General features: G+C 49.7%; 3 protein-coding genes and 2 pseudogenes across 3 annotated transcripts; all 5 read right to left on the bottom strand.

Annotated features, from left to right (window-relative positions):
• Positions 1-99: 99 nt before the first annotated feature.
• Positions 100-2,138, bottom strand: LOC112899177 (anthocyanidin reductase ((2S)-flavan-3-ol-forming)-like). Its single transcript, XM_025967539.1, has 6 exons — positions 1,908-2,138; positions 1,427-1,593; positions 1,111-1,311; positions 837-996; positions 497-719; positions 100-405 (listed from the first exon to the last, which is right to left on the bottom strand). Exons 1-6 carry the CDS (start codon positions 2,029-2,031, stop codon positions 258-260), a joined length of 1,023 nt encoding a protein of 340 aa, XP_025823324.1. The 5' UTR covers positions 2,032-2,138; the 3' UTR covers positions 100-257.
• A 587-nt stretch (positions 2,139-2,725) lies between these two features.
• LOC112899180 lies at positions 2,726-4,643 on the bottom strand (annotated as a pseudogene).
• Positions 4,644-6,117: 1,474 nt separating this feature from the next.
• On the bottom strand, positions 6,118-7,923 carry LOC112899176 (anthocyanidin reductase ((2S)-flavan-3-ol-forming)-like). Its single transcript, XM_025967538.1, has 5 exons — positions 7,704-7,923; positions 7,271-7,437; positions 6,794-7,160; positions 6,492-6,708; positions 6,118-6,386 (listed from the first exon to the last, which is right to left on the bottom strand). Exons 1-5 carry the CDS (start codon positions 7,822-7,824, stop codon positions 6,236-6,238), a joined length of 1,023 nt encoding a protein of 340 aa, XP_025823323.1. The 5' UTR covers positions 7,825-7,923; the 3' UTR covers positions 6,118-6,235.
• Positions 7,924-9,284: 1,361 nt separating this feature from the next.
• Positions 9,285-14,515, bottom strand: LOC112900870 (annotated as a pseudogene).
• A 259-nt stretch (positions 14,516-14,774) lies between these two features.
• LOC112899175 (protein SDA1 homolog) lies at positions 14,775-19,894 on the bottom strand. The gene is made up of 15 exons (XM_025967537.1): positions 19,401-19,894; positions 18,658-18,834; positions 18,424-18,548; positions 18,215-18,350; positions 17,962-18,111; positions 17,811-17,864; positions 17,616-17,711; positions 17,466-17,525; positions 17,283-17,357; positions 17,140-17,193; positions 16,544-16,645; positions 15,780-16,460; positions 15,471-15,602; positions 15,286-15,393; positions 14,775-15,169 (listed from the first exon to the last, which is right to left on the bottom strand). Exons 1-15 carry the CDS (start codon positions 19,803-19,805, stop codon positions 15,020-15,022), a joined length of 2,505 nt encoding a protein of 834 aa, XP_025823322.1. The 5' UTR covers positions 19,806-19,894; the 3' UTR covers positions 14,775-15,019.
• Positions 19,895-22,264: the final 2,370 nt, after the last annotated feature.

Raw genomic sequence — 22,264 nt, 5'->3', positions numbered from 1 at the left:
GGTCCTCTATGGAACCAGATGTCGATGTAGAAGTCGCCCAAAGGTCAAGCACCAAAAAGGAAATGATTGCGCAACGCAATTTCGTAAGATCAAAACTCCTTTTGCATAAGATCGAAATCCACCTCCAATTATTTTTGCCTTGGAAGATATGAACTGACTGAACCGCTACGGTTCAGCTTACTAGAACCATAGGCTTATTCTGCAACCAGCATAGACTCGTGAGCATCGACGGAAAGCAGAGGAAGAGGAGCATCACATCAGCTGGGCAGGATTCCCAGTGCCTTGCCGTACTCGACCATGTCGTCGTAGATGTGCTCCAGCGTCTTGTACTTGAACTCGAATCCCTGCTTCACCAGCTTCGCCGACGACAGGCACACCCTCGGCTTCTCAAGCCGCTCGCCGGACCTGCAAACGTGCAAGCAAAAGATATCATCATCAGTCATGGGCGCGAAATCTCCGTCAGAATTCGGAGCTCTGGAGCCTGTTCGATTCTTACAGCAGATGTGTTTTGACGCCGTAGTGCGGGTACTTGTCCGCCAGGAAACGCGCGAGCTCGGCGATGGTCGTGTTGAGGCTGCAGCAGATGTACCTCCCGGCGGCCCCCGCGTCCTCCTCGGCGGCGAACAGCTCGGCGCGGCAGAGGTCCTCGACGTGAACCAGCGGGATGCAGCCGGTGCCCCTCTCGATGCCGTGGAGCACGGCGAACGCTGCCTCGTCGCCTGAAAATGACAAGGCCATGTCACACACACACACACACACACACACACACACACACACATCCATGCGCACAAAAATAAACACGCGAGAAGCTGGTGATCCGATTCGATGGGTCTCGCCTGATAGAAGGGAGAGGCAGTTTGGGACGCTGGTGTGCGCGTTCGGGGCCGGCGCCGCGCCTACGGTGACGACGGGGCAGAGGGTGACGAGGCTGATGCCGTGCTCCTCCGCGAACCTGCACGCCGCCCTCTCCAGGAGCACCTTGGAGACCGGGTATCCCTGCGATGCAATGCAAACGGCGTCGCGCACACCATTAGCAGGCTGCGCATTCAGGACATGAAGAGGCGCCGGGCAAGGCTGCATGTACACAGACTGGCATGCGTGTGCGCGTACCCTGTAAGGAAACTTGGTGGCGGTGAGGTGCTCGACGTCGGACCAGGAGTCCTCGTCCAGCACGTGCCCGTCGCCTTGCAGCGGCCTGCTGGTGACCGCGGCCGCCGACGAGGTCAGGACCACGCGCTTCACCGTCCCCGCCTTCACGCACGACCGCAACACGTTCAGAGTTCCCCTGACCGCGGGCTCGATCAGCTCTTTCTGCCATCACCCAATCGAGCAATCGAAGAACTCATGAACAGTCGAATGCCGTCAGCAACTGCTAGGTAAAATGGGAAATCGGAACACAACGAGCTGCGAATGCTTGCTTGCGCACCTCAGGATTCTTTGTATGGATGTTCACCGGAGCGGCGACGAGGAAGGCGTAGTCGCAGCCAGCAACAGCTTCGTCAAAGCTGCCTTCTTCATCCAAGTCGGCGCGGAAGACCTCCAAAGGGCCAAGTGCCTGCAGGTCCTGGAGGTGGGAGTTCTTCGCCATGTCATCTGGGATTCAGAATCACAGTACAAACCGCTATTATCAGAGACCCAACCTATCACTGCCAATTCTTTGTGATCATCACTACTCCAGTATAACTCCACTGCATCGGTAGCTTAAAACACAATACAATTCCGGAATCTTTGTTGTTTGGTGATGCAGCTTTGCGTAGAATTCAGGTTCTTCAAAGTTGAACCATCTATGTCGTTACTACCTCACCAACTTGTGAAAGTGAATGCGTTCGGATTCTCTCTCTGTCCAGGAACAGGGATCGGACCGGCCACGGAACACTGGACTGAAGTGAAAGATCAAAGAGTCGAACCGGGGTTCCTGACCGTCGTCTTGACGGCGTAGCCCTTCTCCAGCAGCATCCTGACGAGCGCCGAGGCGATGTAGCCGTTCCCTCCGGTCACGCACGCCGTCCTCTTCTTTCCGCCGGGCGACATGGCTGAATGCCGGTCGCCTGAGAAGGGGAAGAAGAGGGCTCACTCACAAGCCACAACTAGCGCACGGTGGCTCTCAACCACTAACAATGGTTTGGTAATCGGCAGCTCTGAGCCTCCGACTCTCTGGGTCTGGGGGGCCAGGTTATAAAGACACCACGCGCACAGAAGTAGGTGATGATACTGACGTGCAGGAAGCACAGTATCCTAGGACGAGATGTGAGATCCAGGCCCCGTTTAGATCGCTTCCAAATGTTATAATTTTTACACTCTCTCTCCATCACATCAATTTTAGGACATATGCATGGAGCAGTAAATGTATGTAAAAAAATAACTAATTGCACAGTTTAATTGTACATCACGAGACGAATCTTTTAAGCCTAGTTAGTCCATAATTAGATAAAATTTGTCAAATACAAACGAAAATGCTACAGTATCAAAAAGTTCCAAATGTTATACAAATTTGCAATCTAAACGTGGCCCCACTTCTTGTAGGAAAAGGTGAAAAGGATCAGTGAGACATCTATCAATGAGGCCGCGTGCCAGCAATGGTGCCGACTGGTCAGGTGGTGGCCTAGGATACTTGGATCTTTCTCATAGTAGGATACCAGCTACTGCTAGTAAAGCGTGTGTGATCCAATTATTTGCTTGTTTCTTTCTGTATGTAAATATGTCACAAAACTGCACATTCCCAGTGGGTGAACCACCGTGTTTCTCCATTCCTTGATTTTGATTTTGATTTTTTTTTCTTCTTCAATTTTTTAATGAGAGAAATGTTAAAACCATTAATAATTGGGGAACAGAAAAGACAATAAAAGAAGAGAGAAGAGGAGGGGTCGGGTGCCCATGGGCCACTCAAAGCCTTTTGGGCCAAGCAGCCCAGGTGAATGGTGGATAACTCAGTTTGGTGCTCTTGACTTGTGGGCACCCTGCTGCACTCATGCGAAGCATATGTCGTGGTCAGTTGGGAGAATTCCCAGTGCCTTGCCGTAGTCGACCATGTCGTGGTATATCTCATCCAGGGTGTTGTACCTGAACTCGAACCCTTCCCTGACCAGCTTCGCCGACGAAAGGTAGACCCTCGGCTTCTCAAGTAACTCGCCGGAGCTGCAAAGCGCAAGCACACATTACATTGTCACTCGTCGTCATTGCAGGCCAACTAACTGTGTGTCAGAAAGAATTCAGAGCTCGATCTGAAGCTGATCCTTACAGTTCCGAGTTCACGCTGTACCGGGGGTACTTGTCTGCCGGGAAACGCGCAATCCCAACGATGGTGGTGTCGAGGCCGCAGCAGATGTACCTCCCCGCGGCGGCGGCCTCCTCGGCGACGAGCACCTTGGCACGGCAGAGGTCGTCGACGTGCACCAGCGGCACCGCGCCGGAGGCCGCCTCGACGCCTTTCAGCATGCCGATCGCCGCCTCGTCGCCTGGAACCACTTCATATATAGAAACCGTACGTTAGGCCTAGGCATGCGTGGCCGGTATGAAAGGGCGCGGCGCACGATGTGCTGGCGCTTTGGTCTCACGGGACAGCAAGGAGAGGCAGGCGGGGACGCTCGTGTGGACCTTTCTGGCCGGCGCCGCGCCGACGGTGACGGCGGGGCAGACGGTGACGAGGCTGATGCCGTGCTCCTCCGCGAACCTGCTCGCCTCCTTTTCCAAGAGCACCTTGGAGACCGGGTAACCCTGCCATGAATATAGTTGCAAGCGCCGCGCCCGTTCTCGTCGTCAGCAAATATAATGGTTGCTGGACTCTTTCTGAATTGGGTTCTGAGCTAGGGCGCGGTAGTGCAGGGCTGATGACGTGGACGTACGTACCCAGGGGGCAGACTTGTTGGCAGTGAGGTAGTCGACGTCGGACCAAGGGGTCCTCGTCCAGCACGTGCCCATCTCCTAGCAGCGGCCGGCCGGAGACTGCGCACGCCGACGAGGTCAGGATTACGCGCTTCACCGTCCCGGCTTTCACGCATGACGCCGTGACATTCAGAGTTCCACGGACAGCAGGCTCGATCAGTTCTTCCTGTCATCAGTCATCACCATGCAGATTGAGCGCAGTCAGAACAGTATAATATGCCATACATACACCTAGGTGTGACGTGCGTGCACCTCAGGATTCTTCGAGTGGAGGTTCACCGGAGCAGCGACGAGGAAGGCGTAGTCGCAGCCCGCGACGGCATCGTCGAAGCTGCCATCCACGTCCAGGTCGGCGCGGAGGACCGTCAGGGGGCCGAGCGCCTGCAGGTCCTTGAGGTGGGAGATCATCTCCAAGTCATCTGATAATAAAAATCACAACGTCCACTAGCGGATTCAGAACCTCAACCGATGACTCATTGGTTGCTTGCTTGCTCAATGTTCTGAGCTTTTTTTTTTTGAAAGATTAATGTTCTGAGCTTAGCAATCACATTCTTGACCTTGAGTACCTTTGCTTCCTCTGAACTAATCAAAAGTGAAACACTGAACCGAAAAGCGGGATCAAAGAATCGAACCGAGGCTCCTGACTGTCGTCTTCACGGCGCAGCCCTTCTCCAGCAGCATCTTGACGAGCGCCGAGGCGATGTACCGTACCCATCCCCTCCGGTGACGCACGCCGTCCTCTTCTTGTCGCCGGCCGACATCGCCGGACGCCAATCACTGCTTCTCCTGGCAAGGGACACTCACCAACTCATTTGAGTTTGAAACACTGATCAGATTCGCGTGATGGTGACTGCAGCTCCCTGGAGCCTGCCTGCGTTATACGTATAAGATATAGTACCCATTAGCAGGATAAAACTAGTTCACATACTGAAATTACGTGAGACAAGAGTAGCTGATGCTTGATCGGCGTGCTGCATTGGCGTCAGCAGCCAAGTGGCCACATGCTCGACCATGGGTATGGGTATTTTATAGTATTTTAGTCCGGGTTAGGATCAGGGACTAATTTTTAGTCCGGGTCGTATCAAAAATTTGGATATCAATTAGGGAGGCTAAATATGAGCTAATTGTAAAATCAATTGCATAAATAAAGACTAATTCACGAGATAAATCTATTAAATCTAATTAATCCATCATTAGCATATATTTACTGTAGCACAACGTTGTTAAATTATAAACTAATTAGATTTAATGGATTCTTCTCGCGAATTAGCCTCCATTTATGCAATAGGTTTTGTAACTAGTATACATTTAATACTTATAGTTAGCATCTAAATATTCGATGTGATGGAGCTAAAATTTAGTCCTGAGGATAAAAGGTATCCAGGGATGTTAGTTGAAGCTTAACCGGCGTGTACCATAAACTGCACACATTTAAGAATAAACGAGTCCTACTAATCGGCACATGTGAGCTAACAGGTGAACTCGACTGTATGAGAATTCTATATTGGAAGCTTTGCCGCCTCCCGTGTCCTTTTCAATTTATGAGAATTCTTCCCAAAGATTTCTTTGATTGATAATATCAACTTTTCAGAAAATCTTTTACAGAAAATGTGCTTTTTCATAACCGTCAAGAAAGGATTTTCAAAATAGAATTTCAAAACAGTTTGACAAGAACTTTTCACAAAATAATCAAAAATATTTTTGAAAAGATTTCACAAAAACAAGTGAAAACTTTTTTAAAAAAAATCATAAGAAAAATATATGGATATTCCCCAGTCCCCACACAAATAATTATCACCCCTTTCTTATCTACTGGTCAAGAGTTGTACGAAAATTATGTAACCCCACGCGCAATAATTATAAAACATCATTTAACTCGGCCTTTTTCCAAAGAACAACTAGTAGTTCATCCTGACATGGGGTGGGCTAGGTTACGGACCCTCAGGATACAATACAACCGCACGCACCGCGCGCGCGTTGGTCCGCCTTGATGGTCCACCATTCAACGTGTGGGCCCAACTCGGCGGCCTAGCAGTAGCCCTGTCAAGCTACTAGTCGTTGGCGGGCTAGCGGGCTTTTCTCCTCGAGCAGCTGAGCTGGCCCAACTTAGGCCCTATGCCATCTCTTTCGCTCCCACCAGAACCAGACGCGCCTAGGACATGGTGGGAGCTCAAGCTAAAGCTACCAACAATCCTGAAGAGAACGAACAGCATACAGAGACAAGACACCACAGGATTGCGAAACATCGTGGACGTTGTTATTGAAGGTATCTGATGATAGATTACACAATGTAGAGCCAGAGCATGAGTACAATGTATGGGAAGCAGATCAGAGGAGCATCGTCATCGTTATTTCAGTAGTGCAGAATTCCCAGTGCCTTGCCGTACTCGACGACGTCGTCGTACATCTCGTCCAGGTTCTTGTACCTGAACTCGAACCCTTCCCTAACCAGCTTGGCAGACGACAGGCGCACCCTCGGCTTCTCGAGGAGCTGATCACCGGCGCTGCAAAGTGTCGGAATCCAGAGCTCAGAACAAAACCACAGCGAAAACATCAATAATAGTCTCTGCTGGGGATCGGAGTCGGAGCTGAGGCCGGCCGATTCTTACAAGTTTGTTTCCACGCCGTACTGCGGGTACCTGTGCGCCAGGAAGCGCGCGAGCTCGACGACGGTCGTGTTGACGCCGCAGCAGATGTACCTCCCCGCCGCCGACGCCTCCTCGGCCACGAACTGCTCGGCGCGGCAGAGGTCATCGACGTGGACCAGCTGCACCGCGCCGGAGGTCTTCTCGATGCCTTTGAGCGCGCCGAGCCCTGCTTCGTCGCCTGAAGACCATCACGCATGCATCGATCACCACCGGAACTATGATGAGCGGCGTAAGCAAGAGCAGAAAGGGACCTCGTCGCTCACCGGACAGGAATGAGAGGCAGGCTGGGACGCTGGTGCTGACGATCGGGGCCGGCGCTGCGCCCACGGTGGAGACGGGGCAAACGGTGACGAGGCTGATGCCGTGCTCCTCCGCGAACCTGCGCGCCGCCTTCTCCAGGAGCACCTTGGACACGCAGTACGCCCACCAGAGCGGCGGCTTCTTGGCCCTGAGGTACTCGACGTCGGACCACGACTCCTCGTCCAGGACGTGCCCGTCGCCTTGCAGCTCCGGCCTGATGTAGACCCCGGCCGCCGACGAGGTCAGGACCACGCGCCTCACCGTCCCCGCCTTCACGCACGACCTCATCACGTTGAGCGTTGCTCGGACGGCTGGCTCGATCAGCTCTTTCTGCCGTGCACCGAGTTGGTTTGAGCGGGTCAACTGGTACCGCACGTACGGGAGAGAAAAGAAGAAATTTGCAGCAGAACAGTGAGGACTTTCAGGTGATGCCTGCGTACCTCTGGATCCTCCGCCGCCATGTTCACCGGAGCGGCGACGAGGAAGGCGTAATCGCAGCCGGCGACGGCGTCGTCGAAGCTGCCTTCTACGTCAAGGTCGGCGCGGAGGACTTCCAGGGGGCCGAGCGCCTGCAAGTCCTTGAGGTGGGAGTTCTTCGCCATGTCATCTGGGATTCAGAATCAAAACAATCCTTAGCACTTTCAGAGACTAAACCAAATCTTTTTAAACCAATAACAACTTGCAACAGTTTAAGCATATGTACACGATTATTAGCTCAGATATGATAATTGTAGGATGCGTTCGTTGCTTGCTTATGTCGCTGTAGCAATCAGATTCTTGAACCATCAAAAGTAATAGCGTCCAGATTCTACAGTTCCCAGCACATTCACCTCGTAGCTACTGAAGCGAAACGAGGATCAGGGAGGACCAGACCTGGGTTCCTGACCGTCGTCTTGACGGCGTAGCCCTTCTCCAGCAGCATCTTGATGAGTGCGGAGGCGATGTACCCGTTCCCTCCAGTCACGCACGCCGTCGTCTTCTTGGCCGCCGACATCGCCGCTAGCACATCACCTCGACGGTGCTTGCGACTGCGCGAAGCTGCCACAACTAGTTTGGGCCACGGTTTGGAGAACGTGCGAGCATTCTAATTGTGGAGAGGATGGTGAGCGGGTGTAGCTTTTTATCGATTTGTTAGGAACAGCGATCAAAGGTTGGGCAGTTTCGGACAGATCAAATGATATGAGTGGCATTCAACGATGCAATGTGGACGAACCTTCACCTCAAAAATAAACACTATTTACAATTGGTTTTCCATGATTTCCACGGTCGGTATCTGATCCGCTATAACTCAAGCTGACTTTATTTGAAAATGAACGAAAATAAGCATTACTGTCATAATTGGTTCTAGCCACAAACTGATAGTGATGCTATTCTTAAAAAAAAAACAGGCACAGAAAAAAATAGAACAAAATGTATCGTAACACTGGCTCCCATATGGTAACACGTTGCATGCCACAAAAGCCATTCTATTTTTTTCTCTAGAAAATACATGTATAACCTATTTATAACACGCTTACAAAACTCGCATAGGAGAATTCATAGACTCATTGATTGGGGGGCGTGAGGGGTACGGTACACGTAAATGTACAATCCATCAGAAGTACCAAAATTAGTACCAAAAATGTACAAGATATTAGTGTGATGGAATTATATTTTAGTACCAAAATTTTGTAGTTGTACCAATATTCCGTGCACTATATGTCTGCCACTGCTTTAACTGAAACCCTTACATTTTAATTAGCTTCTCATGCTGACTAGGTTTTATGGTTTAGAATTTAGGGTGCCGGATTAAAAAATTATCCTAGATTGAGAACAAAACATTTTAAAAATATTAATATTTTAGAAAGTAATAAAAATGTTCATATATGTTAAATAAAAATTTTGCACACCTAGAACATATCATGTAAGTTCATGGAATAAAAAAAATGTATACATATAACTAAGCATTGTTAATATGCAGCCAGTATTGTAAAATGAGGAAGAAAAATTATTAGTATAGATTATTACAACTTTGAATATACACTTGTGGAACAAAAATTAAGTAAGCTAGAACAAAAGTTTGTCCAACTTAAAAAGTGCAGAATGGAATGAATTAAAATATATCATGAAACAATAAAAAGCTAAAAAGATCTTCGAACTTTTTTAAAAATCATAAATCAATTGATTCATATCCGGAGGACAATAATTTTCTTAGGAATAAAACTTAATCAATATGTTACAGTGGAGGAATCTAAAAGGAAAATAATCAGGATAATCTAACGAAACCGACTTTTGGGTTGAATGCATACTACATATAGGACGGGCTAAGAAATATGGGCCAAAACAAAATAGTTGGACTGGTCCAGTGGATGAAGGATTCGGCCCAAAACAAACCCATAACCGGTTTGATTAAAAAAAATAGGAAAAGGATGTGCGATGGTCTGCACTCAGCAGGACACTTTCTGACAACTGATGGACACCTAATATTTTTTTCAGAAAATTAGAGCTCTGAATAAAATCATTGCAAACATTCACAATATAACATTCAGTAACTAGGAGCGTAAGCGTAGACAACCGTAGTACACTGCATACAAATTACAGAATTATACGATATATCAAGAGCATAAGAGCGTCGTCACATCAGTAGGGCAGAATCCCCAGCGCCTTGCCGTACTCGACGACGCCATCATAGATCTCATCAAAAGTGTTGTGCTTGAACTCGAACCCTTCCCTCACCAGCTTCGAAGACGACAGCCTCACTCTCGGCTTCTCCAGGAGCTGATCGTCGTCGGTGCTGCATGGCGTCGGAAATCAGAGCTCATCAGAACCAAATCACGGCAAACATTAATGATGTGCAAACATTCACCGTGATGACTGATGAGTACCCCCCGTGTTTCTTACAAATTTGTTTTCACGCCGTACTGCGGGTACTTGCGTTCTAGGAAGCGCGCGAGCTCGACGACGGTCGTGTTGAGGGCGCAGCAGATGTACCTCCCCGCTGCCGCGTCCTCCTCGGCGACGAACAGCTCGGCGCGGCAGAGGTCGTCGACGTGGACCAGCTGCACCGAGCCGGAGGTCTTCTCGATGCCTTTGAGCACGCCGAGACCTGCCTCGTCGCCTGACAGCAAGGAGAGGCTGTCGATGACGCTCGTGCGGACCCTGGTGGCAGGCGCCGCGCCGACGGTGAGGACGGGGCAGAGGGTGACCAGGCTGATGCCGTGCGCCTCCGCGAACCTGCACGCCTCCTTCTCCAGGAGCACCTTCGACACGCAGTACCCCTGCAATCGATCGGCATCATCCAACCACCGTACTTCGTCAGACCAGGTTAGTGACATGCGCATGTGTCATGTGATGATGGAGCACGGCCGGTGTAGCTAGTAGGTGGGGGCGGCTGACCCAGGTTGGTGGCTTGTTGGCGGTGAGGTACTCGACGTCAGACCAGGACTCCTCGCTCAGGACATGCCCGCCGCCCCGCAGCTCCGGCCTGATGTAGGCTCCCCCCGCCGACGAGGTCAGGATCACGCGCCTCACCGTCCCGGCCTTCGCGCACGACCTCATCACGTTCAGCGTTCCTCGGACCGACGGCTCGATCTGCTCTTTCTGCAAATCAGCAGAAGGAAAAAACACAGCAGGCTAGAGTGACGGAGAGCACCGCAACGAAGGTTCATGGTGGCGACGTTTGTGCTATGCACCTCTGGATCCTCCGCCGCCATGTTCACCGGAGCGGCGACGAGGAAGGCGTAATCGCAGCCGGCGACGGCGTCGTCAAAGCTGCCTTCCTCGTCCAGGTCGGCGCGGAGGACCGTCAGGGGTCCAAGCTCCCGCAAGCCCCTGAAGTGGGAGTTCTTCTCCATGTCATCTGGGATTCAGAATCAAGGCCAATTCTCAGCATGCGTGGGATCACATCACAACCATTTGCAACAGTAAAAGCTCATGCACGCCTTTGCTCAAACAGAGAGTTCGTTGCTTGGTGATGTAGTAGCAGAGAGTTCAGATTGTTCAACCATCTTATCAGAAATGAACTCGATGGGATTCTTGTGCTACTGTCCACTCCATTGTACTACAGAGATGTCGTTGCCTGCCCGGCTTGAACAGGATGAACCACGAAACACTGAACCGAGAACAGAGGGGATCGAGAACCGAACCGGGGTTCCTGACCGTCGTCTTGACGGCGTATCCCTTCTCCAGCAGCATCTTGATAAGCGCCGACGCGATGTAGCCGTTCCCTCCGGTCACGCACGCCGTCTTCTTCTTGTCGCCCGCCGCCGACATATCGCCGCTCACCACCGCACCTCGTCGAGTCGTGGATGTTGCTGGTGATTGCAACAAGCCTGATGATGGTCGATGAAATTAGTTTGCTAGGACTAGTTTGGGAAAGGTTTTGCCAAGAGTGGCATCCAGGGTATTTAATTTTTTCCCCACAATCCTTATATATAGGTCCATAAACTCTCAAAATAAGCATCTAGGTCCTTAAACTTTGGTTCATCTCAAATCAGAGTCCAGGTTTGTAATTTGAACTAGAGTGAAACCACATGAAAAGTTTAGGACTTCAAATGCTCATTTTGATTTGTTGACCTATACTATGTCCCTGCTCTGGTCCATTGTTGACGACCTGGATTTATAGTCACACTGGTATCGTGCTATCAGCATAGTCGCACATAAAGTGCACCGTTTCTCGACTCGGAAATACCGATCCCGCCTTGAAAAACCTATGGTAAGAACTGGTTTCTCAACCCCATCAATCCGGAAACTTTATGACTATGCTCACCGATTTGCAGCACCGCATCTCCCTTTAGCGCTCGCATATATGTACATCCATTCCAAGAAATGTTACCTCAGCCATCTCTTGGAGGATATATTTTAGCATGCGCCAACTCACTTTATGTAACTCTCTTATCTTATAGCAACTCCAGTAATAATCTCTAAATCAGATCCTTCAAATATTAAATGGGGTTGCCTCTATTTTTTAGGCCTCCAAATTCACTCCAACTCCAGCAATAGCCCTCAATTATAAGGGCTCTCTAGAGACCCTTAGAAATCGAGAATGGAGGAGAGGATTTAGAGGTCTTCCCGAAATAGAGAGTCTAGTAGAGTGTCTGCTGGAGTGTATCTTTTTTTGCTTAACTCTATAAATTTGAGATAGAGGTCTGTGGTCTGCTGGAGTTGCTCTTATGGCCAGCATTTTTCGACCCTTGTTATTCACGAGAATAAATATTTATGGACCTGTGGAAAAAATTAAGGGTCCAAGTGCATTTTACTCTTTTTGATAACATGTGAGGATTACTCTTCTTTAGGTTAGGTTAGCCGATCCGCTGGCTGCTTTTTGAGTGGTGATAAGACTGACAGCGATCTCAACTCGTCAGCTATTGGACAGATGAGCCCGGTGGTCCTAAATAACGGTTGGTGGCGCGTTCCTGTCACCTCAAAATTAAGAAAAAATATAGCAGGGTGATGGACATTTCGGTGGAAGCTATCTCGCGTGTCATTGTGCCAAACTACCTGTTTTGTGCTGAATTAAATTAAAATGAACATCTGCTTCGCGCATTAAGACTTGATGCGCTACACTTCTGATATTCTTGAGAGCAGGCATTGCTGCTTCCCTGTGCCGCCCAACTCCTCTGTCTCCGCCAGAAGTCCCGCCGCCAAATCACCACTATTGCCCTTCACCGCGCTAACGCCCAGTGTGCTTCCTTACCGGCATGGCGGAGAAATGAAAAGAAATTTCCTTATTTGTCCCGGGGGGGGGGGGGGGGGGGCGGCGGGCGGGGGGTGATCTCAATTCCTTTTCGATTCATAAAACCTTTTTTTCCTCTTTATATGACTGACTCTAAATTTCATTTCTTATTTGATACTTCCCTTAAGCCGAGATACATAAAAAAGCAACCTCTAAATCACCTCCAAAAATTATAAATTTTTTTTGGTAACAGTGAAAATGGTGATTGACCAATTTTGCTTAAAAACACACATGTACCTTTACAATTTTAATTAAAATCCACCACGTTAGGCTACTTTAGAAATTCATCTAATTTTTACGGTACTAAAATAGTTTCCCAAAATTACGAAAATAGCTAACATTCCATAAATGTGATGCAATAATTTATAAAAAAAATTCATCATAAGTTACATAGGGAATTGTAAAGAATATATTAACTTATGATGGAAAATTTTAGAAGCACATGCAGAGATGATCCGGACAAATTTTAGACCGTCATGGTTACTAGTGCAGTGCAAGTTGCCAGCAGCAGACAAGCTCCGTCACGCATACTGCACAGATCAAACAGCGGCCTGGACTTTGGCTGAAACAACAATGGACGCAGATGTCGCTGCTATGGCACGTATCAAAAGTTGGGCAGAATCCCCAGGGCCTTGCCGTACTCGACGACGTCGTCGTAGATCTCGTCTCGTCCAGCGTCCTGTGCTTGAACTCGAACCCTTCCCTCACCAGCTTCGCCGACGACAAGCAGGCTCTCGGCTCTCGGCTTCTCCAGGCGCTGATCGTCCGTGCTGAAACACGCCAAGCATAGTAGCATCACGATTCAGAATGGTTGCAGCTTGCCAGAAATTCAGAGCGGTTATCCTCACCGCAGATTCCGCATCACGTCGTACTGCGGGTACTTGCGCGCCAGGAAACGCGCGAGCTCGGCGACGGTCGTGTTGAGGGCGCAGCAGATGTACCTCCCCGCCGCCGCCACCTCCTCGGGGGCGAACAGCTCCGCGCGGCAAAGGTCGTCGACGTGACCCAGCGGCACCGAGCCGGAGGTCCTCTCGATCGCCTTGAGCACGCCGAGCCACACCTCGTCGCCTGAAATCACACGCCAAACTCACAACCCCCCTCAGAAATGGGATGAGAAGAAACCGAGGAGTGCCTCGCTGCTTGCGTCTGCTTCCGATCTCAATCCTCACCGGACAGGAGCGAGAGGCAGTTCGGGACGCTGGTGTTGATGTTCATGGCCGGCGCCGCGCCGACGGTGATGACGGGGCAGACGGTGACGGGGCTGATGCCGTGCTCCTGCGCGAACCTGGACGCGGCCTCCTCCACGAGCACCTTGGACACGCAGTACCCCCAGGTCGGCGACTTCTCGGCCCTGAGGTACTCGACGTCGGACCAGGACTCCTCGTCCAGGACGTGCCCGTCGCCCTGCAGCTACGGCCTGATGTAGACTGCAGCCGCCGACGAGGTCAGGACCACGCGCTTCACCGTCCCGGTCTTCACGCACGACCTCATCACGTTCAGCGTTCCCCGGACCGCAGGCTCGATCAGCTCTTTCTGAATTTGATTCATCAGGTGAGACAACAGCTTTCGAAACAGCGAGCGTGCCAAATGTACATCCCAAAAAGGAAACGATTGGTTGAACTTTTTGACGATGTCTGAATGTCTGATGTCGGCGCACCTCTGGATCCTCGCCTGACGCGAGGTTCACTGGAGCGGCGACGAGGAAGGCGTAGTCGCAGCCGGCGACGGCGTCGTCGAAGCTGCGTTCCACGTCCAGGTCGGCGCGGAGGACCGTCGGGGGGGGTGGGCGGCCGAGCGCCTGCAGGTCCTTGAGGTGGGGAGTTCTTGGCCATGTCATCTGGGGATTTCAGCTTGTAGCCTAACTAAGCATGTCACTCCGGAAATACTGAACCGGAAAGAGGAGGGATCAGATCAGAGAGCATCAAGCAGACCTGGTGGGTTCCTGACCGTGGTCCAGCAGCATCTTGATCATCACTGCAGACTGATTCCTAAACAAGATAAAGTTTGGAGGCGGGTAGAACTGTAGAAGACGAAATTAGTATGCGCAGAATACAATTTAAAATGAACAGAATGACAAGTCCCTGACACTTTAGGTAGTGACAGGTGGCGTTGGCGGCTACGGCTTTGCCAAAGATAAGAATCGATCGACAAAAAGACGTCAGTTGAATAACTGGACAAGATGGTATAAAGTATAAACATTTCATTTCTTTGAATTTTCCTAGTCGAAGCAATAAAACAGAGGAAGATGAATGCCTCGTAAGATGCAGCAGTGCAAAGCCAGGATGACCGACGTGCTGAAGCCTATTCCACGTCGGCACATGGCGCTGAAGACAGGACCTTTCCCGGCCTTTTCATAGTCATGGACCTTGGTATAAAAAATATATATTCCAAGGAAATACTATATAAGACATAAAGTAGTTATTTGAAGAGTCAAAATTTTGGCCACTAGGCTACATGAATTGCAAAGAAGCAGATGTCATTTCCAGGCCTTGCGGCCCCTGAACTGATTTCCGGAGCGCTTGCGCAGCTGCTTCTTCTCCTGCCGAGAACGCGCTGCCTTGGCTCTAGTTGCTGCCAGAGGCATCCTCTTCCTGTGTTGCTTCTGCTTATTGCTCAGGCCACCGGTCTGCGAGACAGCACACCATGCAATCAGGCAAAGTATATAGAAGAACGAATGATCAATCTGATGGTAAGCAAGATGTGTTGTAACCAGAAACAGACATGCAGGAACCTAAATCTTACCTTTTTCTGTTTCACAGCTGCTCTGGCTACATATGCCCCTCTATCCTCTCTTCCAGCTTTCACCATCGCTAATCTTTCTTCTTTCGACATCTTTCTTCTGACGTGAGCCTGCATTATAAAGTGTACGTGTCAAGCACTTGCGTGTGTTTCCGCGTGTGTACGAGTGCGAGAGAAGAAGGGAGCACCTCAAGCTGAAGTGGATCAACACGCTTCCTACTGAGCTGATCAGAAGATGGCATCTTAAAGGTTGCAGATTTCGTATCAACACCCTTGATTAGTCCATGTTGGGCCAAAGCCAGTTTTGCCTCTTTCTTTGCCTGAAAATCAAAATTTCCAATAAGACATCCATAAGCCATCAAACTATATCTTGTAAGAACAGAATGCAAGCAAATTTATTTTTTAGACATAAGTAGCTTCTCTTTCAATAAGCATTCCCAACTTTGTCGTTTGAACACTGCTATTGGAAAACTATTAGCCATCTGAAATTCACATACCTTGAGCTCTTTGATGCGCTTAAAATCTTCATCCGATAAAATTTTACCAGTTTCATCCGATGAAACTTGAGCCTTCTTGGCTCCTGCTAACCTCTTCAGAGCTCGAAGGCTTGCATCAGCAGCATTCAGCTCACCAATATAATCACTCAACTTCCTCTTCTGTACCTTAGAGCCGCTGCCATTAGACTTCTCTCCCTCATCACTGTCTTCGTCATGGTCTGAACCTTCATCCTCTGAACCATTTATGCTCTCCTTAAGTTCTTCATCATCCTCATCCTCATCAGACATATCAGTATCAGCATCCATATCAGAGTCATCATCTAATTCTTCATCAATATCATCAATATCATTGTCCGAGTTATCTTGACCCTCATCTGTACCATCATCATCAGATGCTTCGTCCTCCTCTTCGGTATCTTCATTGGCGTCAAGTTTGTTTGCATCAGAACCCTCCATATTTTCTTCTGTTCCAGGAGGGGCAGATGGCAAGGTTGTCTCATCATCGGAATCAAAAGCATCAGACTCATCATCTGAACCTTCCCCTTCCGATGAAATGTTTTCATCTAGCAACTCAGCACCAGGCACGTCGCTAGCGACAGTGACTTCACCAAATGCCTTCGGCCGAGCCTTTGGATCAACAGGACGGCCTCGATCTTTCTTGACTAACAATGAAGGGCAGATCTGAACTTCAATGAACAGATGTTTAGCACTAAGGAATTTCAACATACAGAAAAACATTGGAAATTTGCAAGAAAAGACCTGACCTCTCTGAACAAAGTGATCAGCGAACGAGCAGCAATGGAAACAGCTTTCTCATGGGATTTTTTGTACAAAACAAGGTCTTGGAGCAGATCCTCATTCATCATCTGCAGGTTTCCCGGATGAGAGGATGGAGCAAGGAAGATAAGGACAACAAAGATAATAAGTGTACATCACACCTGATATTCTAGAATGCACAAGAATCTCAGACTTGCATGTGCGTTCTATATCAGCAACAGCGCCAATAAAAAACTTTCGACCACATAATCAGCAAGAATGGCAGACAACCACAAACTAACACTGTTCAAAGGTTTATTCCTCTTCATTTAGTGACATGATTAGAATTTCTAGAAGCACAAATGTCGTGCTGTTCAGTCTATCAGTCATTGATACAGAAACCAAACAAAAAATAGTGAAATTTTTTTATATTGTTCCCTCTGCTTGTTTTGAGACTATGCTAGACACGAGGAACACGTCACATACAAAACACAACTAACATAAGCCCTAGAGTTCAGGGAATCCAGTGCCTTAAGGGATGTATGGCCAGTAGCATTGCATACAAGGTACAGGTTAAGGTATCCAAAAAGATTAAGGCACCTACCAAAGGCATTCTCATGCAGATCTCTCTCACGACATTCAAGCCAACAGCAATAGCCTAACAAAGCAAAGTCAGTATTTGCTCATGTAATCATGTTAGCTTGAAGAACACATATGATCCATATGCTGAATAAGAGAAATGCAAACCTCCGGGCGAGATTTGTCATGCACAAACTGATTTACTATCTGCTTGAACAGTGGTTCAACAGCATCCGGAGGTACCTAAGTTTGAACATGTGTATGTTTTGCATTTAGAAAAAAAAAGTGAAATAAGTGGGACCAATATAGATGAACAAGGAATGAGCTTTTGAAGCAAGACATAAATCGAACCATATCATGGCAAGCCTGAACTGCTGCAGCAAGTAAAGTTGTCACATCTCGTTGATGAGGCTGCAGCATTTATACCAGTGTTACTACAACCAAATTAGGCGGTGTTTCAAAGGTTGATACAAACTAAAATACCGTGTTAAATTAACATACTTGAACATATCTTTGAAGATATGGGTAGAAGTTCAACAGAACCAAGTGATGCAGCCCAATAGTCCTCGCAATTACTTTTAACATCATCATCCTTACCTGCAAGGCAACGGATTTTCTTTAAGCTTTGATTTTTATTAAAGAGAAGGGGGAAGAAAGTATTGACAATGTTACAATGGAAAAAAAAATGAGGATGACCTCAAAACGTTCATTGCATTTCTGCAGCCGGGAGAAAAGCTTCTCAGCAAAACCCTGCCAACCAAACCAAAAACACTTTCAGTATATAGAAGAGTGCATTTCATAGATACCATCTAAGGTGATAACATGATGAACAGTGGCACTAACGCACCTGGGCATCCTTTAAATACGTCAGGGGTGAATAGTAGCTGGAACCAGCCTCGTCAACAGATTTCCGCTGTTGCCTTTTCATGCTACGAATAACACGTTGTAATTTAGCTTTCTTCTTTTTCTTACTAGCAGCTGTGCCCTTGTGATTTGCCTGGGAATTAATATACCACCAAAAGATAAATAACGCATCAGAAAGGGCAAAGTAAATATCCGAATACTATCAGTTTTGGCATGATGAAAGACAGTTAAAACACCTTATAAACATCCTGTTTGCTAAGCAGAATTTGTGGGTTTTGATCTGCTTCATCTTCACTGCTTGATGCATCACTGTCATCCTCTTGTTCAGCATTTTCATATCCAAGAAGGAATGAAATAGCAGCTATCATAATCCTGCATGTCATGACAATCATTTAAGCAAGGAGCAGCCAATAGCAAAAAAACAGGATATTCTACCAGCATGTACCTAGAGGAAGGATGGAAGCAAGCATCGCATATTGCATTTGTTGTGCGTTCATCAAACCAGACCCTCCGACGGTGAAGATCGCACACTATAGTAAATGCCCTCTTTGCCCGCGACTCTTCTTCAGCCTGAGAAACAGGAGGCATAATTAAAAAGGCAAATACATATATGTTTTCCAATATGAATATATGATAAATCTGATAGTACTGATCAATGCACTTGCAAGATGTTGCAAACCTGTAAGAATTTAAAAAGGATGTTCTGCAGTTTACGATTCCTTGTATCATTCTTATGTTTCTGATTCATCCTCCTGATACTGTGTACAATATGCGAAAATGCTAGCTTTTTAACAGCTCGATCTCCAATAACCTGAAGCTCCATGAATAACTCCATTGTGTCCTCAAGATCAACAATCTAAACATTTTTTCCCAAAAACAAAAGGCAGGGATAACAGGTCAGATTTCAATGGGACAAAAAGGTCAAAATAATCTGTTAACACAATGCAAAAGTGAAATGTTTCCACCTAGTTAATACTCATCCAAACGAACTCTTGTTTGTGATACATATTTTCCCATTGCTTAGTTGAATGAGGGTACTTAATGCTATAAGTCTAGCAAAAGTCACCTAAGACTATACCTAAATGTAGTCGAGCCCATGTCTTTTAATCGAATCAAGGTCTACTGATGTTAGATCTTCAGATACAGAAACAGGGCAACAAGATATCACATCAAATTATGGAATTTTCTATTTTGCAGAAGATAAGAATCAAGGAACATGAGCTTGTCATTTTGCAACATCAACAGGAATTATTCTCAGTGCAAAGCCAATTAGCCTAATTCGTTGCTATCCTTTCTAAGCCAACCACAAGGGCATCGAACTCCTCAAAATTTGAGCCAACAAATCAAAACAAACTGAGCCCAAACCTACAAGATGTTGAGGCGAAAAAAAAACTAGTACAACTCTACCCTGAAACATTTTACCTTTCGATTCACCAGCAATATCAACGCCTGCACGAGGTGCGTCCTGAGCCCCGGCGGCAGCCCGCGCGCGTTGGTGTCGAGCAGACCCCCAATCTGGTCCGGCAAGTCGGCGAGGTCGTCCGGGTAGAAGGGCGCGACGTGGGCGAGGAACAGCGCGAGGTCGCCGAGCTCCTTGGCCACCTCCCCGCCGCCGCCCGATGCGGAGGTGGTGGCCAGCGCCGCCTGCTGGCGGAAGAGGAACACCGAGGACTCGAAGTGGCGGTGGAGCTGCCGGAGCTCGTCCTCGTAGCCCTCCGGGTCGCGCTTCATCTTCGCCTGGAGCACCGGGAGGTTATGCGGCTGGCCAGCAACGACGGAGGCGGAGGCCGCCTCCGGCGTGAACGCCGGCGCGTGCTTGCGCGGCATCGGCGAGGGGGGTTTGGTCTGCGCCGCCGGCGAGGTGCGCTAAAACCCTAGCGGCAGTTGGTCTGTGCGCGCCTGCGGAACTTTATTTTTCCCAGCGAAAAAAATAGTATATCGGGGAAGGGAAGGGTAGCTCTTTTCCGCTTTCGATGTGTGGTGGCGGAAAGATAGTTTCCGCCTTCAGAGTAAGGTCTGCTTCCCTGGATAATCTTCTACCTCCAACTGGATTGTGTCTTTTCTCTTTCATGCAGTGCCGTAGCCCTCTCCTCTGCAAGGCACCTGCGCAACGGTGCAACTTGTCTGTGACCGCGCGAGCGATGGGCTGAGCCACGACGGCGTCGACGAGTGATGCGCCATTGGCAGCGAGTACGCTCTTCTGTGGATGGAAGAGCAAGATGGGGAGCGCAGCAGCGGCGCGCGTGGCCGTCGCAAGTCGCTGCAAACAGACAAGGCCGCCCCGGCCGATCCCGGTCCCGGCCGCCGTCTCCACGCATGCCTAGCCCCCACCGCGTCCCATGCCATGCGTCATCGCCCATCGTCTCGTCTCATGGCCCGGCTTGCCTTGCTCCGGGCCCTACGATTTGTTCGCGTTTCAGCCTCTAGGACGGTGTCGCCACGGTTCGGTTGTCCTCAGCGCCTCCGGCGTGGCGACGTGCCACGGGCAGGCCCCGCCTCGCGGTCGCTCTCTCCCGTAACCCCGTGCCCATGCTTCAGCTCGTTCGCCCCAACCAACGGTGCCACGCGCGCTCCGTTGTCCCAGGCTCCCAGCCGTTCGGTGCGCCCGCCGCGCCCTCGGAGTTTGGAACGTCGTAGCGACAAGGAACCCCGGCGGCAGGCACTGTCACCGGCACCTGCTGCCCCGGCGTATCCCCCACCGACCGACCCGCGCCCGGGCTAAGGCTATCTCCAGCGATATCCCCTAAATCTCATCCTCTATATCCATCCTCCATATCAACTTCATCCTCTATACCAAATTTAACTCCAACAACATCCCCTATTTCCATCCTCTATACCCCACAATCTCAATTTTCGATCTTTTCTTCCAACTACCATTTCCCCAGCTGCTCCCGCCGCCCCTGCTCCCAACCGCGCGGTGCCGTGCGGCCTCGTGTCGGCAGGGGGCTCCGGGCTGGAACTCGTTCTGGACGCCGGCGGGTTGATGCGCGGTGCGGTTTCCCCGCCGCTTTCTGCAACCAAACGCGCGCGCCCTTGCTTGGTTTCTCTCCCGCGAGGTGGTGCGTGCTCGTCATCGCGACTTTCGATTCCAAAATCCTTCCTCGCTTTATCCCTGCAGCAACCGGCAAGCCAGTCAGTTCGTCAGTCAGAAACCTTTTCCCAGAGAATCTTCTACCGATCAGAGAGGTGCTCATCCATCGGTACGGCTCTATTCGAGTCAAAAATGATGCCTGTGGCACCAAACTTTCGCTGCGACTGATGTGACACGGACCCCATACTTGTCAATCCGCCATGCGATCGTCCTGCGTGAAGTGCACGACGGCGCTAGCTTCACCTGCAAAGCACCATGTCAGGTGGGGCGCGCGTCCGAAGCTACTACCAAGAACCGGATTACAAGCCACATTGTACACATCTAATGATGATGGTGGCGCCTCCATCCACAACCCGAGTCGCTAATCATTGCATCCCCGCACCGATACTTGGACTGTACTTAAAGCACGCACGTACGACATTCTACGCTTTGTATCAAACAAAAAAAATGAAGCTTTCAGAATTCAGAGCTTCATCAATAAGAAAAGGCCTCTGATCTGAAGAACGATCTGTGTGGCCCTTGTCTGCCAACGCGTCGGTGCTTTGGAGAAAGGTTTTGTGTTTTAACCTTCAGAAGAACTGAGCTGCCGGACAAACAGTCCCCAGCAGATCCCTAACCTAATCGGCAGTTCATCAGTCCCCAGCAGTGCCCAAATCATCTGGGAATGTTAGTTAAGCACTTGCTAAGCCCCTGACACGACGAGACAAAGCAGCGATTAGCGAGCGCCGATCGCCGGTAATGGCGTCTCGTCGTCGTCGTTCTCGTCCGGCGGTGAAGCGACTGAAGCCTACCACAGTTCCGGAGGCGCAAAAAGGGACGTGGCAACGTCGCGCTGGTGACGTGCCTCGCCTCGCCCAACCCAACCCGAAAGGGACAAAAGCCGGGGAGAGCAACGTCGCAACACGCTCGCTCCGGCGCGGCCCGGCCCGGCCCATCTCGAGGCCCGCGACGCGGAAGTTGACCGTTCATCGCGATCGAGTATGCCGGAACTGCCCCACCCGTGGGAACGAAACCCCGAGACCGCCACGGGGCCAGGCCGGCCAGCCACCGTTCCGTCACGAGCGGCCGCGGCCGGCGCTGAGCTACCCCGCCACCTGCCGCGCCACTCCCCAATGGCAGGGGGAGTAAATAAACCCGCCCTGCCACATCGGGCCGGGTACCCCTTGTCGTTTCGAGTTCAAAATATTTCGAAAAA

The sequence above is a fragment of the Panicum hallii genome, chromosome 7 (genome assembly GCF_002211085.1).
Source record: "Panicum hallii strain FIL2 chromosome 7, PHallii_v3.1, whole genome shotgun sequence".
NCBI lineage: Eukaryota > Viridiplantae > Streptophyta > Magnoliopsida > Poales > Poaceae > Panicum > Panicum hallii.
This window is presented reverse-complemented; position numbering and strand designations above follow the sequence as displayed.

Coding starts and splice junctions, on each gene's coding strand:
- LOC112899175 (XM_025967537.1), bottom strand. CDS start 19,805: ATGCCGCGCAAGCACGCGCCGGCGTTCACGCCGGAGGCGGCCTCCGCC. Junction 16,461..16,543: donor TGATCACTTTGTTCAGAGAG/GTCAGGTCTTTT, acceptor ATTGAAGTTCAG/ATCTGCCCTTCATTGTTAGT. Junction 15,603..15,779: donor AGCGCATCAAAGAGCTCAAG/GTATGTGAATTT, acceptor TTTGATTTTCAG/GCAAAGAAAGAGGCAAAACT.
- LOC112899177 (XM_025967539.1), bottom strand. CDS start 2,031: ATGTCGCCCGGCGGAAAGAAGAGGACGGCGTGCGTGACCGGAGGGAAC. Junction 720..836: donor CTGCCTCTCCCTTCTATCAG/GCGAGACCCATC, acceptor TGTCATTTTCAG/GCGACGAGGCAGCGTTCGCC. Junction 406..496: donor GGCGTCAAAACACATCTGCT/GTAAGAATCGAA, acceptor GCACGTTTGCAG/GTCCGGCGAGCGGCTTGAGA.
- LOC112899176 (XM_025967538.1), bottom strand. CDS start 7,824: ATGTCGGCGGCCAAGAAGACGACGGCGTGCGTGACTGGAGGGAACGGG. Junction 6,709..6,793: donor CTGCCTCTCATTCCTGTCCG/GTGAGCGACGAG, acceptor GATGGTCTTCAG/GCGACGAAGCAGGGCTCGGC. Junction 6,387..6,491: donor TACGGCGTGGAAACAAACTT/GTAAGAATCGGC, acceptor GACACTTTGCAG/CGCCGGTGATCAGCTCCTCG.